The sequence below is a fragment of the Euprymna scolopes genome, chromosome 37 (genome assembly GCF_053919585.1).
Source record: "Euprymna scolopes isolate OS-2025 chromosome 37, ASM5391958v1, whole genome shotgun sequence".
Classification (NCBI taxonomy): domain Eukaryota; kingdom Metazoa; phylum Mollusca; class Cephalopoda; order Sepiida; family Sepiolidae; genus Euprymna; species Euprymna scolopes.
Genome location: NC_136518.1, coordinates 51,538,854 through 51,557,464, shown reverse-complemented (window position 1 = coordinate 51,557,464; position 18,611 = coordinate 51,538,854). Strand labels below are relative to the sequence as shown.

Genomic DNA, 18,611 nt, shown 5'->3' with positions numbered 1-18,611 from the left:
TGAAAGAGAAAGGAGTTGTCATTCTATGTTAAAAAAAAAACAAAACAAACAAACAAAAAACATAATCATTAAGAGCTTGAAGATCAGCCAATTTCAGAAGCTAAAAATAATACTCGGTCAATAGTCGATATAATTCATTTTTTATTGATTACTCCTTTTTTTTTCTTCTTTTGAAAACCGATTATCATGATTGTTTATTATATAGGGCAGGTTTTTGCACTCTCTGAATCCCAACCTCTCTTTTTTTTTTTTTTTTTTTTTTTTTTTTGTAAAAAAAATATTTGTGCTGTTTTCTAGTCATGACGTCATGTATAAGTTGGTTCCGATTATTTTATTTTAAATAATTCAATATTTTAGGTGATTAATTTCATAATTATAAAATTTAAAAATCTTTGCCAACTTATATAAAAGAAAGTACGGGGTGCTCCCTGCCGTCCCTTCAAATAATGATAATAATAACAACAAAAAATACTCCCACCAATGGAATTGTTAATAAAATCCATAATCCTTTTTGCACTCCAACGATATTTTGTAGAAATAAACTTTAGTCTATGCATGTCTTTTCCAACAAGTTTTAGTCAGGAATACCCAACAGTTTTTGTTTTATCACCTCCCAATTATAAGCTTATCAGAGTGCAACTATATAAAGTGTGACCCCCAAAATGCCACATATGTAATCGCTAATGATCCACAAACAAACTGCGTTCCATGCTTGACTTGACCACCAAGTTTCATTCATGAATGTCCAACAGTCTTTGCAGCAGACTTGACAGCATCTTCTAGCTCAAGCTGTGGCATTTTTATTCTTTAACCTAACCATGGAGTTAGTATTATTCTTTCCAATTATTCTTCTTTTCTTCAATATTTTTTTTTGTCATCTATTATAAAAGAGCAGTTGTCTTTTTATTTTTTAAAAATTTTATTCAATTAGTTTTAAGAGATCACTTGGTTCCGCTACTATTTAAATTTATATCCGAGGGGTCTTTTAAAGATAGATTGCTGCTATTTGTATTTCGTTATAGCTTGGTCTTCCAGGGATTGCTTCTAGGTATTTCTGACGATTCTTTTTTATTAGACCAGTTGCTCCTGTCACAGCCGGTATAATGTTTATTTCTTTAAGAGACTGTCGTTTTTTAAATCATTCTTTAGGTCTTGATATTTTGTTATTTTTTCTTTTCTATTAAGGTCAAAGTCATTTGGGACCGTGACATTGATAATGAGTGCAGTTCTTTCAGGCTTGTTCCAAATTACAATGTCTGCCTTTGTCTTTTATGTATCTTCCTGCCTGTATGGCTTTATCATAGAACACTGTCACTTTTCCGTTTGATGTTATCGGTGGTGGTTCATGTTCCCAGTTGTTTGGTGATCTGTCAAGTTGCATTTCTCCACAGATCTTCCAATGGCGTTATTTACATACTTTATTTTTGGCGGACAGTATAAAGACCATCTGCCAATAAGATTGGGCATCCAGATATTAGGTGGCTTAGGCTCTCAGTTGCTGAGTGGTAAAACCTGCACTGGCCTTTTGCTTGTAGGCCAGCCATTTTTTTTTTTTTAAATCCATTTGTGAGTCAGCCCTGATCTTGACTCGCGGCTACAATGAGGCTTTCCTCATCAAATGGAACTCTCCTACTCTTGAGCCATTGGAGTGAAGCATCTATATATGTCTATATATTCCTGGTTAAGCTCCCCCAAGAACTTTCCTGTTCTTTTATGTTGTTTCCGTTCTTGTTTTCTTGTGTTTATCTCGATTCCCGTGTATTTCTTTCTTGCAATCTGTGTAGCAAGTTCATCATATACCTCGGCAGTATTTTCCAGTATAACATCCCAAAGTTTTCAGCAAGCTTTATGATTGAGGTTTGTTGGGGTAGACGTTCATGGTGGTCCCTCTCCATTTTCATTGTGATATCTCTTGAGCTTTTGATCTATTGCCCCATGCTTACTATGGTGGCTTGATACGCATGGTTTATTTCAGTGAGGCTGAGACCCCCCTTCTTTTCATGATAGGTGTATCCTGTCTATACATTGGTTTCGGTATATTATTTTATGTAAGGTTAGGAGTTTCCTGGTTTTTATATCTAGCCTATTGATATTGCATTGAGGCCAGTCAACAATACCAAAACCATGTCAGATGACAGGGATCGCAAGTTAGTTTATGACAGTAATTTTGTTTTAGGGGTTTAATTCAGACTTGAGAATCTTTTTAAGGCGTATTATGTATTTCTCTTCAACCTTATGTCTCATTTTTTCATGCTCCACATTTTCTTTTATCCCAAGGTATTTGTATGTGACATCCTCTCCTAGGTCTTCAATAAAGCCGTCATTAAATTGGAGATATTCCTTTGTCAAATCCAAACTCCATTTGTCAAATCCAAACTCCATGCAGACATCCTCTGTGAAAGTTTTTACAGTTTCTAATCAGGGAGGCAAGCTGTTTTTCTGTTTCTACATAAAGTTTGAGATCAGCGATGTTTATTTTTTTACTTTTCTCCTTCGTTCTGCCTTTACTTAGGTTTTACCCAGCATTACATTTCTTTAGGAGTTTGCTGATTGGATCAATTGTTAGACAGAGGCGCCATGGTGACAAGTTTTCTCTTTGGAAGATATCTCACTGGATACTGAGTGTTGTTCCTCCCATGTGGTGTAGGATATTTTCCACATGGTCATTTGCTTTGTAAGGAATGTCCTTATGTTCTCATGGGCATTATACAACTCCAAGCATCGCAATATCCAGGAGTGATGCACATTGTCAAACGCCTTTTTTTCTTCTTTTTTTTTTTTTTCTTTTAATATTTTACTTCAGTTAGTTTCCAGAGATCAAGGTGCTCTCTCCTGGAGCTTACACTTGATTCTAATACGATTTAAATTTATATCCGAGAGCTCTTTTAAGCATAGACGCTGTTCCCTTTATGGCTGCTATTTGTATTTCGTTACAGTTTTGTCTTCCCAGGATTGCTTCTAAATATTTCTGAGTTAAAAAATTTTTTTTTTTATTTTCTTCCTTTGGAAATTGTAACGATGTAGCAAACCAGCTGCCAACATTGCCCTGCTTTTTATTGAAACCAGCCGAGAGCTCTTTTTAGTGTCCTCATTGTTCCCTTAAGTGCAATTTTCTCGATTTCTTTTGCACTTGGTTCACCAGGAATACTAGTTAGGTAGGACTTCAGGTTCTTCTTCATAAGCCCTGTGACACCTATAATAACTGGTATGATTGATATCTCCTTAAGATTCCAGTTTCTTTTCATATCATACATGAGACCTTGATATTTGGTCTGTTTCTCTCTTTCAGTTCTGTTCAGACCTCCATTGACTTCAACCAAGGTTGCCACTCTCTCTGACTTGTGTGTGTTTTTATGTTCAGTTAAACCATTTAAACTTTAACCAGGTAGATTCTTGAATTTTGTCATCAGTAACTTCCCTCCAACAAGATCGAATAGCCATTTTATTTTTGTTTAGCATTGGTCCATGTTGTTGAGAATAATAAGATGTCATTTTAGTTGACCACATATTTTGTGCTCATACTATGCCACCTATAAACCTTTTAATAAACCGAAAACATACTGAAAATTTGGAGAATGTTTAATAATTGATGCCTACCAACTGTTACAATTTCACAAAAATTAAAAATGTCTAAATCTTTATGAAGGGCTTCCACCTTCTTTTTACCCTGTTTGCACAAAGCTAAATTAAACCAAATATAGCCCACATTACTGCCGCTTACACATAACTGTTTTTTTATTTATTTTTTTAAATTGTGTCTCATGTACTTGCTCGGTTTTCCACTTGCAAATGTAATTGCATATTAATATATGCATGACAACTTGTATTGTTTGCACGTAGTTATGTCGATGCTGACAAACCTGATGCGACTTGTTTTACATACCTTTGACATCCCCCCCTCCCTCTCATTCCTCTTTCGTACTTTTCACCACCCTCTCGCCTCTTTGTTGCCTTGCCAACCAGATCTTGTGTTGATGCAGAAACACAAACAGGTGCTCTTCACTTATTTTTGTTTAGAAGAACCAGATCGGATGCTCGAGGGAAATGTCGGTCAATGGAACTGCTGCATTTTCGGAAAACAATTGCGTAAATACTTTCGGATAATCAATTTTGGTGATTGGGAGGTAGAGGGTAGCAAGAAATATTCCCCCCCCCCCCACCACCACTTCTAACTTCCTGAATCTATCTCCATTTCTCTGTCATCTGATATATAAACTTAGATTGGACTGATTCTCGAATTTTGTCAACATCCCTTTTACAAAATCGTTATTTTATTCTGAATAGCCATTTTATCTTGTTAAATGTTGATCCATGTCCTTAAGAAAAATAAAATGTAATTTGAATTAATTGAATCATTGTTTTTTTTTTTTTTTTTTTTTTTTTAATACAAATGACAATTTAATTTGTTTTGTCAGTCATTTAAGGTGAATATTGGTCATTTATTTCTGAATTATGTTAATATTTTACTCTTTAATTCTTCACGGTGTTTAATTCTGATTAGTTATAAATACATGAAAGGGGAGGAACTTTTACCCCCAAAATTAGGAGTCCTAACACTGCTACTGAAAACAACTGCATAAATACTTTTGGATAATCAATTTCGGTGATTGGAGGAGAGGGAGGTAAAAGGTGGCAAGAATCTAGTTCTCTCCCCTGTCCAACCCCAAAAGTGCCACATGTGTAATCGCTAATATCCTCTCCCATCACTCTTATAGAATCTATCTCCGTTTCTAGCTGTCCTTTATAATATAAAGGGCAGTTTTTTCTGTGTATGTGTGTACGCTTGTAGGTTTGTATGCCTGCCTAAAACTAAAAACAAACATCCACAAAATTTGAATTTTCTTGATTATCATTACTCCGGATGAATAATATCTAAAATTTAGAAAAAAATATTGATTCTTTAACCCTAAAGTGGGAGTGGGGATAGCAAAAGTGAAAACGGGGAGGGGGAAAGAAAGAGAGATGAAAGTTTTAATAGAAATATGTCACATTTTTGCCCTAGGAAAAACTAGGTAACTCTGTTAGTCTTCTATTATATAATAGGCAATTGTCTGTGTATATATATGTATCTATGTATGTCTATCTGTCTGTATGTTCAGCAAAAAGTCAAAAACTACAAAACAAAAATCCACAAAGTTGTTATATTCTTAATCGGTGTTGCCCAGGATAAATAATATCTAAAAGCTAAAAAAAAAAAAAAAGAAAAGCTTATTTATTCCTTGTGGTGTTTCTTCAGGGATGATCGTTTTCTCAGTGTGATTATGTATTAATTTGGAAAAAAATGCCTAATCATTCATAGAGGAATCTATTACAGAGTGGAAAGATAAAGTTGTCACCCTAAAAAAACAGCACTACAGCTTTATTTTAAAACTTTTATTGAAAAAATCAATTCAGATAACTTGATTATGTAGTAGAGCTGACATCTATTCAATGTAACCACATTCAGCCTCAGCCACTGCCTTGATACAGGTCCGGAACTAAAAGCATGCTTTTTCCATAAGTGCTGGCAGGAGCTCGGCGAATACTCAGTGAATGGCGGTGATCATGTTGGCTTTGGTGTTGTGGGAGGTCATGTTGGTAATGTTCTCAGCATATGACCAAACAAAGTAGTCCAGCAGGTTCAGGTCAGGGGAGGAGGGGGTGCAGGGAGAGAAGGGTACAAAGTCTTAGCATTCCTTCTGAAGCGAAGCCTGCGTCTCTTTGGACTTGTGGGCTGGCACCAAGTCCTGTTGCCACACCCGGGGTCTGCCAACAGCCATCTGATTGCACCAAGGGATAACCACACTCTTCAACACATCCAGGTACATTTTGGTGTTGACTTTCAGGCCGACTTTGAAGATATGAGGTGGCATGATGTAGCCCTGACTTGAAACCACACCAAAAACTATAACCATGACCGGTAATCTTTGTTTTCACCACCCTGGACATGTCTCTGTAATTCATGGCAATCAAGTGATTCATCTTGAGGGTGCTGGCAATGGTCCTGCTGCCATAATTTGGATCGGTAGAGTGCATGAGTTGTACAGCGGCACATCTTCAATCTCGCTTGTTGAACATTGTGTCACTTTCAGACATGATAGTTGTACAGCGGCACATCTTCAATCTCGTTTGTCACTTTCAGACATGATAGTAGGCTCCTATCGCTCTTGGGATTAGTACACAACTGACCAACTAGTAATTAGTCTGCAACAACAACAACAAAAAAAATGAAAACCAGTTTTCATCAAAGAGAAATGGAATCATGTCGTCTTTTCTAGAGCAACAATTCTATCGTTCCACCCTGTATATAAAAAAAGAGTTGTCTGTGTGCATGTCTTCAGAGGAATCGAGGTGGGCAGAGGAGAAAGAGGGGGTTGAGGAGAAGGAGGAGTAAAAAGGAGAGGGAGAAAAAGAGACGGATGGAGAAAGGTAGAGAGATAGCAGTTTTAATTGAAATGTTACACTTTCGCCTGAGCAATGCAGTCATCGTTATTAGTGGACATTTGGTAAATTGGATCACTTAAGGGGATGGCTCATCAAGAATTTGTTCACATTGGACTTGAAGATAACCATAGTGTAGACGGTTGGAAAGTAGGAAAATGGAACAGAGTTCTACAGGCGTGCAGTTCTAAGAAAGAAGCTTTGTTCATGGAATCTACGTTTAGGTTTAGGCACGGATAAAGAGTGGGGGAAAATATTAATAGTGGTTTCAGCTAGATGAGTGTTTTTCGTGAAAGTCAGGCTAGGAGGGACCGTACATTGGAGCTCAGACGAGCACTTGCTATGAAAATAACAAAGCAAAGACGGGTTCATAACGTCTCTTCTGTGGGAAAGAGGTTGCTGGAAAGAGAAAAGGGTATCTCCCACTAGGCTATGAAGTCTATTTTGAACTCTGGAGAATTAGTTTTACACATCTTGAGATGAGTTGCATGCATACGAGAAGCATTCACTTCTAGTTGTATGATATAGCTGAAATTTTTCACGTGCAATGATTTATATTTCTATGGGTTTTGTGGCAAATCGTGAAGTTCATTTCACTTGTCCTGGGATGGGTATTCTTCTCATATATTATGAATTAAACAAAAAAAAGATTTAAAAAAAAAAAAAAAAAAAAAAAGAAAGAAAAGATAGTTGCCAATTTTGGTTAGGAAAATCTGTCAGATTGTTCTTGCGTTTTCTTTGATACCCGATATTTGGGCACACTACTGGGGACCCTTACTGTCTTTGCAGAGGATTGCTGATGGCCAGGTAACTGAGAGCCCAATTAAACGAGCAACAACAAAAAAGATGTTAGTAAGCATGTCACTGCATCCTTACCCAATCACGCACCCCACCCCCCATTGCGAAAAAAAAAAAAAAAAAGGAAAAAGAAAAGAAGTTTGTAGTAGTGGAGGGTGATAAGGGAGAGAAAGAACAGGTTGCGATGTTAACAATTCTGTGAAACACAAAAAACATGTCTGCTCAAAATTCAGTCATCTCTTTTTCTTTCTGCGACGATCCTCCTGCAATTCTGACTCATATGGTATTACATAGTTTCCCCAAAAGTATGTTGGAATGGAGCGGGGCTGGGGTGAGGGATAAAGATAGAAAGGGTGGGGGGGGGGCTGGGTAGACACACAGATTGCCATTCCTATGCAAGTCTTCTTGGTAACATTAAACTCAACCTAACCTCATTGCTCCAACCAACAGCGTCATCATTATTATGATACTATCGTTATTGTTATTGTTGTTATTACTGCAAAGGGTTATTTTATGAGTGTAGAGACAGAGGAAGGAAATGGAGGATGGGGAGCTGTGAATCTAAGAATGCAATTGTCAAATGATAAAGATTGGAGGCTGAGAGAATAATAGTTCAATCATGAAACTAAGTCGGAGAAAAAATAAAATCAAAGAAAAAGCGAGAGAGAGTTTTAGAGAATGAAGCGAGAGAGAGAGAGAGAGAGAGAGAGAGAGAGAGTAAAAGAGATAGAATAAAAAGATGAAGCTAGAGAGAGTAAGAAGAAGCTAGATAGGGAGAAAGTATGAAGCTAAAGAGGACGAGAGAGGATTATGATAGAGAGAGATAGAATAAGAGAATGAAGCTAGAGAGATTAAGAGGACAAAGCTAGAGAGTAAGAGAGAGTGAGTGAGAGGATGGAGAGAGAGAGCAAGAGAGAGAGAGGGAGGGAGAGAGAGCAAGAATGAAGCCAAAGAGAGTAAAGCCATATTTTTCTAAGGAAAAAATGTTTCCACTCTCAGTCTCCAGTTCTCCTCTCTCTTTGTGACATTGTCACAATCCGCCATATTATCAGTTGTGAATTAGCGATATTCTGAGTCCAAAGTCGTTTATCTTCTGAAAACCTGAAATAATTGAAACGTCCACTCTTCCGCCAACATTGCATATTTGATATGAACACTGGATTCTAACCTGGATCAAAAGCTTAATGATAAACAGCATAAGTTTTAAAAATATTTTTTTTTAATGAATTTGATCGCTTGAAAAAATATATTTATATAATGTTTGCATACACATTATATATATATATATATATATATATATATATATATATATATATATATATACAAAAAGTTGTTAGATGAGACAAGTCATTGGTACCGTCGGTTTCAAGCCCGATAATTAGGACCGTTTAAGATATCCATATTAAGCTCTCTTCAGCCAATACTCATCTGAAGAGAGCTTAATATGGATATCTTAAACGGTCCTAATTATTGGACTTGAAACCGACGGTACCAATGATTTGTCTCATCTAACAACTTTCTGTACACAAAATACAAAATATAAATACGCTCTTATATTTCGGATTTTCCTTTTAATTGAACGCTCTGCTGGATTTCTTTTTCCAAAAAAACTAATCATATATATATATATATATATTTTTTTTTTACATGTTACTACACATTCATGAGCATGTTTCGATCAGTTAGTTATTAGCAACTAGAGACCTCTTCAGGTGATACAGCTTATATGAAACCAAAGTTAACAGGGGTTCATACCTAAGTTTTAATGGAATTTATGTTGATTTTTATTATTTTAATGTACACATTATTGTAATATTGTATTAATATGATGTCCAATAAGCTAAATATATAAGATGAAAGTGCAGTATCTGATACCCACAAAACATGTTCTATTTGACACAGGAGGTTTTCATGTTATCATACCCCCTTGAAAAAAATCTAAAACATAAACAAACATACAAAGAAAGTGCTGCTTATATTATAAGTATTATTTGTACGCTTTTATTTATAAATATGTATAATTATCTAATCATTGATTTTTTTTGTTTTGTTTTCAGGTCTTCAGCCCAACATGGAGGACAAAGATTGGGATCCTCGAGAACTGTTCATTACGATAGGAATGCTGATCGTAGAGGCTCGGTTGCCTGAATTATCAGCTAAGGGCAGAATTGAGGGTCCCCACTGTCCCCAGTACCCAAATGAAGACACACACGTGTGCAGTTATGAGAATAACAGGGTATGAGTCATTTGTTTCATTAGTCTCAGTTTCCTTCTGATTTTTAATTATGTTTCTCATTTTTTACTTTGAATTATCATTTTGAAGAACATTTCAATTAGGAGTGTGTTTTGAGAGCGAAGTTTTCTGATTAAAAATTTTAATCTAACAATCGTATTTTCTTATGTCAGATGCAAATAAAATGAAAGGTTCTTTCTGGCTGGCTGGGCTTTCAAAGCCATTAGAATGGGTCTAACTGGCTGTCCATCTTCATCATGGCCTTTACAAACACTGATATATTCGTCAGGTTTCTTTTCTGGTAACAGTCGCATGACCTCTTTTTGTCCTTACCAAAGATGACATTATTAAATTTGTCTCAGTATTATGAGTGGCAATCTTAGGACCTCCAAGTGTAAGGGTAAAATTTTCTCTTCCTTCCTTTTATTTATGATTACTCAAACCTAAAATATCGATCAGGATTAAATATTAAAATTTTACATTTTTAACAACACAGACTAATATTTGCTTCATCTAATTGACTAAACAGATTTAATTATGTACCCGTCTTTAAAAAAAGCTATTAATTGCAGACATGTCGGAGAAAGGTTGACTTTATTTTATATACAAGATATGATTAACTGAAGATTAATTGCTATTTTAACCATAACTGAGGTGATTAGGTTCATACCTTTCCCGACAGTATTAGTGTACATTTTAGCAAGACTTGTGGAAATTCCACAGTTGCCTTCTTTCATCTATTGCATATTGCTGCTATGTTCAAAAATATTTCCACTTTATGAACATCTGTCACAAACGATATTATGTAACATAGCGCGGATGCATGTATGTAAATGGATGCAAAATGATGTCACTGGAAGATAAAGACTTTAAAAAGGAAATCACGTTAGGGACGTGAATAATGTAGCATAAATGACGCTTGAGAAGATGATCACGTGAGTGATGTCATGGCCGTAACAATGTGGAAATAAATGTTGTTGTTACAAAGAAAAAGCCAGTTAAAGTTCTTTTTCTATTCTTTGTTTAGTTTGCGACTGATTTTTAAATGTATTTTTTTGTTTGGTTTTTGTTTAAAACTAAATTTATAATTTATTATTAACTAGCCTGGGTGCCCGTCACTGCCTGGGTGTTTGGAGGTGTGTGTTAAGCAAAAAAAAAAAAAAAAAAAGTTGTTTTAGGCAGGCAGGAGGAAGAAAACTTGGAGAAAAAAAAAAAAAAAAAAAAGTGACATTTTTGCCGTTGCGTCCCTCGCCAAACCAGAATTGGCGAAGGTTTAAATTAAGGCTAGTCAATCAAAAATAGGGGATGACTTTCGAAAACATTGGCGAAAAAAGCTACCCCTCCTTGTAGAAAAGTGTCCAGTTGAAGGTGAAGGAATTAATGTTTTTAGCCAAATTTTCGATATTTGTTGTCCGAAGGGTCGAGCATCAAAGCGATACTGATCTCGTAGAAATCCGTTGCCTCTGCCGAAAGTTTTAGGCAGACATACATACACACATCTAAACAGACAGGTGAGATTTATATTATAGACTAGCGGGGGTACCCGGCATTACCCGGGTGTGAACGTAATAACTTTGTTTAAATTTTATAACTTTTTTTTTTTAATCAGAAAAAAAGAAAAAACAGCGAATGTAATGCAAAATATAAAATAAGCAAACGAACCCTGTTTAAATGTTAAAACTTAAAAATATCGGAAAAACAAACAAAAAAAAAACAGCGAACGTGCTGGAAAAAAAAAAAAAAACGAACGAAAAATGGCACAAATAACCCTGGTTCAATCTTAAAACTTTTTAAAAAAAAGCGAAAAAAAATATATCTTATATCTCGGCTTTAACGAACCATCTTAAGATAACGATGCTGCTACTATAACGACTGGTCTATGACTGTGAACGAAATTAGGTCGTTTTTTTTTTTATGTTTAAACTATGCCAAGAAAATGTTTTTTGCACATGCATGTTTGGCTAGATTCTCATGAAGAAACGATTTTTTGCTACTCCTCCCTATTGGAAAGTGCCCAGTTGAGGGTGAAGGAATTAATTTTTCGATATTTGTCATCGGAAAGCTTGAGCTTCAAAATGATACCAATCTCGTGAAAATCCTCACCTCTGTCGAAAGTGCGAGACCTACATACATACATACATTCAAACAGACAGGTGAGATTTATAGAATAGAAGATGGTGTGGATGATGATAATCTGTAATATATAAAAACTTTCGAGAGAGGAGACAGAGTTTCACGAGATTGGTATCATTTTGAAGCCTGACATCTTGGACGACAAATATTGAAAAATTGACCAAAAGCATTAATCCCTTCACCCTAAACTGGGCCCTTTTCTACAAGGAGGGGTGCCGAAAAAATCGTTCCTTCATTTTCTCTCTTCCTGCTACTACAACAATGACGTCATGTTTGACCTAGAAAACGTTGACATTAGTTTAAACTACCTGCAAGTGTTTTTAAAGGTTTAATTTTATCCGTTCTCAGTTGTATGTCTCTTTGGCGTAGGGTTAATGTGTCAGGCTTTTTTTTTTTTTTTCGTCTTAGCCTCGATGCTTCGGGTTCGAGCCTGTCTTTCTACCTAAACCTTTTTTTCCTCTTTTATACCTTACCCCCCTTTTTTTTTGATGTTTGTTCGCTGTTTTGCTTTGTTTTGGTTTTTCCAATTTTTTTTAACATCATATTTTTTTATGATATTAAAACAGGGTCACTCTCTCTCCTATGTACACACCTCAAAACACCCGGGCACCGCCGGGTACCCCCGCTAGTAAAATGATAAATGTAAGAAGTATGGTGTAGTTTGCTTGAAGCATTGTTAGAGAATAAAATGTATTCTTAGAAGGCTTACAATGCAAGAATGTACGGTCGTTGTGTGAAGATAAATAAATATATGAATAATAAATAATGAATTATTTTTTGGTCTTTTTTATTTATTATATATATATTTTTTTATATATATTTATTCATTTATCTACTGAATTTTAACTGTTGGTGGTATTTAATTCCAAAGGTGAAATTTACATCCTAGACGATGGGTTATTACCCGAAAGGACCTTTGGAATTAAATAGCACTCACAGTTAAAATTCAGGTAGATAAATGAATAAAAATATATTAAAAAAATATATAATAAATAAATAAAAAAAAAAAAAATGGAATTATTTATTATTCATATATTTATTTATCTAACTTCTCACAACGACTGTGCATTCCTGCGTTGTTCTAGCCTTCTAAGAATATGTAAAATGATAAATATTTATGGATTTTAAACTACCAATAAAACTAAAAATTCAAGTTCTACCCAATTTACACCATTAACGATTACTATACTACCACTTTAGTCATTAACCCTTATCCTTGAGTGGCCTTCAGGCCTTGATAAGTGCTGAAAATTAATTTAAAAAAAAAAATTTTTTTTTTTTAATTTGAGATTTTTTTTCTTGCCATCGGCCACTGGTAGATATGTCCACAAAAGATCTGAAATGATTTTTACTTGGGATTTTTGGATTTCGTAACCCATGAGAGTATCCATTAGGCGAATTACACACCAACTCATCTTCCAGCAAAAAACAAAAAAAAACAAAACAAAACAAAATGAAAACAGGTGTTCATTCCATTTCTGTAACTGTTTGCCGAGATTCAATCTCCTTTACCATTCTAAAGCTGGAATAAAAGAGCAAGATGTCTGAGGAGGAGAAGGGGGAGGAAGGAAGAGGAAACCTATTAATAATTTCCTCGCGTTTTGTCTCGCTGTAAAAGTATTGCCATATTCGTTCAGCCAATTTACAACCTGCTTGCCTCCTGTTCTTGCTGCCTTGGCAATTTAAGGCATGTGAACTTGTTTGATTCCTGATATGCGGGGGGGGGGGCGGTAGGTGGGGGCAAGCATTGCGATGGCTTCACCTATTAACAAGTGTATGGGTTTACCCCCCCTCCCTCCCCCTCTTACTCTACCACTCTCTGGATTCATGTCCTTGTACCAGACTTTGCTACTGTCTTGGGGTTTAATAAAATACAGAAAATAAACATGTCAAAATCTACTGTACCGTTATGTTTATGGTGGGTAGTCGACTGAACTCCAATCTCTGGTATCCCCTCCCCATTTTCCTAGAAGATATTCACAGCAAGAACTCGCTTAGCTACAATACTGAGTCGAATCAAAGCAGCACTCACTCTAGACGGGTGGAATCGGCTTCCTCTGGAAGTGGAAGTTTCATGGGAATATCAAATTCACAAGCTGTCTTCAGTCGTCTGTGTATCCAGGCGAGAGGACAATGTTATTTCTTTTTTCTTCTTCAGTTCTTACAGGGAGATGTTGATGTCCATCTAAATACAGCTCGGTGTTGACGTCTATCTACATACAGTGCTTGTTGTTCCCAAATGGTCACCCATCTGGTACTGACCAGGCTCAATGTTGTTTAACTTTGGTGATTTAACAAGAATCGGTGTTGACACGATTATGCCATATATAGTTAGCTATGAGGGACATTCCAAAAGTCATGTCTTCTGTTTTGTTATTCCACTCAGATGGATCAAAGGAGATTTCAAATTGCATTGTCATGATTGAAATGCTTTCATGACCTGAAAGTTTCATTTCTTTGTTGCAGATATTGATGGTGTGAGACTCTGAGAAAGCAACCCCTGTCATGGACGTGCATCAGAAACAGGAATGTGTGATTGAATTCCTCCATGCAGAAAAAAATTAAACTGATTAACATTCACTCATGCCTGCTGAACATTTACAAAGCTGATGCAATTGATATCAACACAGTTTGGAGATGGGTTCATTGATTTCAGAGTGGCAACCGAGATGTGAATGACAAAACACGCTCCGGACTTATCGTATCGACGAGGTATCGTTTAACGCTGGCAAAAGTTCCTTGAAAATGGTGGTGAATATGTAGAAAAATAAATTTTGAAGCACAAAAGGTCGCTCATTTTAATGGTACCATTCCTGTTTTTGTAGCTCTTCAACATTTCAGTTTTTTAATTAAAAAATAGGAGGCCTTACTTTTGTAATTAGCCTTGGACAATAATAACAAAGAACTTTCCTTTCTCTCTTGCTGGTTCAAAAGTCAAATGGAACTTTCATGAACAAAGTTTTTTTTTTTTATTAGGGCATTTCATCTGTGGAACAAAATACCATGAGGCTACTTTCTAGCCAACTATAACATGGTCATCTTCAAGTCTAACATAAAGAAGTACTTGTTGAGCCATCCTCTTGGATAATCAAGCCCTCTTTCTTGAGACTGTTTTCTATCTCTACAAATCCATTATGAGACCATGTGTAGAGTAGTGTTGTCATATTTGGGCTGATGAATATCTTTCCCATTTAAAGATAAAGTGGAGAAAACGTAGGTGTAATTTGATTGACCCCACTCTTTCTTCTTCACTACAATCTCTCTCTCTCATGATGTTTCCAGTCTCAGTCTGTTTCTATAAATACTATTATAGTATGTGTTCTTCAAAACTGTGTGAACTATTCTCTACGTCCTTTGTTCCAGCTCGTTTGACTTGTTGGTCTAGTGGTCTCCATCAATTTACTGTTTTAATACCTCATTATAATACAGCTTCCTATTCCAGTAGGTTCTTTCCAAGAATTGCAGGGTTGTGGAACTCCCTTCCTGCTTATTGTTTTCCTCCTAGCTGCAGCCTTAGCCTTTTCAAGAGTAAGGTCAGTGGGCATCTCCTGTCTTTGCAGTAACCATTTTTTGTTCTAGTTTGTTCCTTACATCAAGTAGCTTCATGTTTTGTCGCCAGTGGTTTCCATAATTAAAAAAAAAAAAAAAAAAGAATATGTGCTGTCCATTTCATCCACTTTGGCATCGATTACTGTCAATTAAAAATCTATTTAATCTTTATCATCAGACTAGCCTGGGTGCCCAGCGTAGCCCAGGTGTTTGGAGGTGTAGGTTGAGCAAAAAAAAAAAAAAAAGTGGTAGTAGGTAGAAAAGCTCAAACTCGTACCGCGAAGGAGGAAAAGAAAGGGGGAGAAAAAACCCCCGACGCATTAGCTCTTGTGCTCATCACTAAACCGGAAGTGATGTAGATTCAAATTAAGGCTAGACAATTGAAAGAGGCAATGACTTTTGAAAATATCGGCGAAAAAAGCAACCTCCTCTCCCTGTAGAAAAGTGCCCAATAAAAGAATTAATGTTTTTAGCCAATTTTTCATTATTTGTCGTCCGAAGGGTCGAGCTTCAAAATGATACTGATGTCATAAAAATCCGTTGCCTCTGTTAAAAGTTTTTGCAAGACATCCATCCATCCATACATACATACAGACAGACAGACAGGTGAGATTTATATTATAGATGGATTTCACACTTAGATAAACAGTAACACATTAATAAAAAATTTAGCACAAGTGCATTTTAACATGCTGGAAGCATTTTTTTGTTTTCATTTTTTGAAGAGTTATACTAGCAGAAAGGGAAGACAATCGAAAATAACTGTTACAATTCTTATAACTTTTACTCTATTCAACTAAAGAAATTTATCTTTTAGAAAAAAAGAAAGTTATATAAAAAATACCTTCCATTTCATAATATTTAAACTGAATGTTATATTTTATTTGTGCATTATATGCAAGTATTTATTTTGCAAATAATTATTTTGAAGTATAGAATGTTAAGTGTAAATTTTGAATATAATTTATTTTGATATATTTTTTGCTAAATTTTTAACAAATTTAATTAAATTCGATAAAATTTTCTTTATTTAATGTTTTCTGCTGTGATACTTTGTTAATTTATTGAAATTGTTTTGAATTACTAGAAAAGTTTGGTTAGAAGACATGCATTGATTTTGGATTGTCTCCCCCTTTCCGCTAGTATAACTCTTCTGAAAATTAAAACAAAAAATATTTCTGGTAAATTAAAGTGCACTTGTACAAAAAAAATCTTTTGTAAAAATGTTATAAAAAATCTTTTATAAAAATGTTATAAATGTTTTAAAAAGTTTTTCATAAAAATGTTAAAAAGTATTTTTTATAAAAATGTTATAAATGTTATAAAAAATCTTTTTAAATAAAAATGTTATAAAAATGTTATAAAAAAATCGTTTATAAAAATGTTATAAATGCTATAAAACTCTTTTATAAAAATGTTATAAATGTTATAAAATTTTTTTTATAAAAATGTTATAGATGTTATAAAAATCTTTTATAAAATGTTATAAATGTTATAAAATTTTTTATAAAATGTTATAGATGTTATAAAAATCTTTTATAAAATGTTATAAATGTTATAAAATTTTTTATAAAATGTTATAAAAAATCGTTTATAAAAATGTTATAAATGTTTTAAAAATCCTTTATAAAAATGTTACAAATGCTATAAAAAATTTTATATAAAAATACTATTAAATTTTTTTTATAAAAATGTTATAAATGCTATAATTTTTTTTTTATTAAAATGCTATAAAAATTTTTTTTTGAAAATGTTATAAATGCTATAAAATTTTTTTTATAAAAATGCTATAAAAAATCTTTTAAATAAATGTTATAAATGCTATAAAAATTTTTTTTATAAAAATGCTATAAAAATCTTTTATAAAATTTTATAAATGCTATAAAAAATCTTTTATAAAAATGTTAGGATTGGATACAGTCAAATCTTGCTACCGTATCACTTTTACTCATTCCCCAACAAAATTCAATACAAAATAAATTGACTATGCCACCCCATAATCTCGCTATTATGTCACTCTTGCTTATGTTGGGTTTTTAAATTCAACATAAAAATTTTTTTATTCATTCACTTTTCAGATTTAGTCCACAAGTGTTTTTATTTGAGAAAATAAGTCCGCTTTTGCAAACCCTCATTGCAATACTAATCTTATTTAATTGGAATTCGTTATTGAGATGAGTATTATTTATTAATTTTATTTATTGCGGACTATTATCCTCATCTTTCTTAGTTGACGAAGACCATTGTGAAACAACAACTAAGAAAGATGAGGATAATAGGCCACAATAAATAAAATTAATGTTAATCTTGTTTATATGACACTTTTGCTTAGTCCTGACGGATGGCATAGTAATGAGATTTTATTGTACAGGATTATAGGGCCAGATGGAAGTTGGGAGTTTCTTATGAATTTAATATTCTTTAAAAACTTTCTACTGCTTTTTTTTTTTTTATAAGGTCAGATGTAGGGTTATAGAGAATAAGATAATGTGAGATAGATTTTGAGTTATAGGAAATACCCACTCCGGAATGACCATTTATAGCATTTATAACATTTTCAAAAAAAATTTTTTATAGCATTTTAATAAAAAAAAAATTATAGCATTTATAACATTTTTATAAAAAAAATTTAATAGTATTTTTATATAAAATTTTTTATAGCATTTGTAACATTTTTATAAAGGATTTTTAAAACATTTATAACATTTTTATAAACGATTTTTTATAACATTTTATAAAAAATTTTATAACATTTATAACATTTTATAAAAGATTTTTATAACATCTATAACATTTTTATAAAAAAAATTTTATAACATTTATAACATTTTTATAAAAGAGTTTTATAGCATTTATAACATTTTTATAAACGATTTTTTTATAACATTTTTATTTAAAAAGATTTTTTATAACATTTATAACATTTTTATAAAAAATACTTTTTAACATTTTTATGAAAAACTTTTTAAAACATTTATAACATTTTTATAAAAGATTTTTTATAACATTTTTACAAAAGATTTTTTTTGTACAAGTGCACTTTAATTTACCAGAAATATTTTTTGTTTTAATTTTCAGAAGAGTTATACTAGCGGAAAGGGGGAGACAATCCAAAATCAATGCATGTCTTCTAACCAAACTTTTCTAGTAATTCAAAACAATTTCAATAAATTAACAAAGTATCACAGCAGAAAACATTAAATAAAGAAAATTTTATCGAATTTAATTAAATTTGTTAAAAATTTAGCAAAAAATATATCAAAATAAATTATTCTTCTTGGGTCAGTAGATATGGTAGTAGCAAGTTCTGTTCTCAGAAGAAGACCAACAAAAAAAAAAGGACCTGAGAGAAGGAGGGATAAATAAAAACCTGGAGAGAGATAAGTTAGTTTGGAAGTCAATTTCTTAAAGTTGTCACACATATGCCAACATGTAAAATGGACATTAAACCGAATATGATGAAGATGATTGTAAGTGA

The 18,611-nt window shown here is 33.5% G+C and overlaps 1 protein-coding gene across 2 annotated transcripts in view; it reads left to right on the top strand.

The window, feature by feature from the left end:
- LOC145261158 (atos homolog protein A-like) overlaps positions 1-18,611 on the top strand; it is a 311,376-nt gene that overhangs the window by 241,645 nt on the left and 51,120 nt on the right. For both annotated transcript variants that reach the window (XM_080119477.1, XM_080119479.1), the window contains exon 2: positions 9,276-9,454. In XM_080119477.1, coding sequence (XP_079975603.1) covers positions 9,276-9,454 — 179 coding nt within the window. The remainder of the gene's footprint in view (positions 1-9,275; positions 9,455-18,611) is intronic.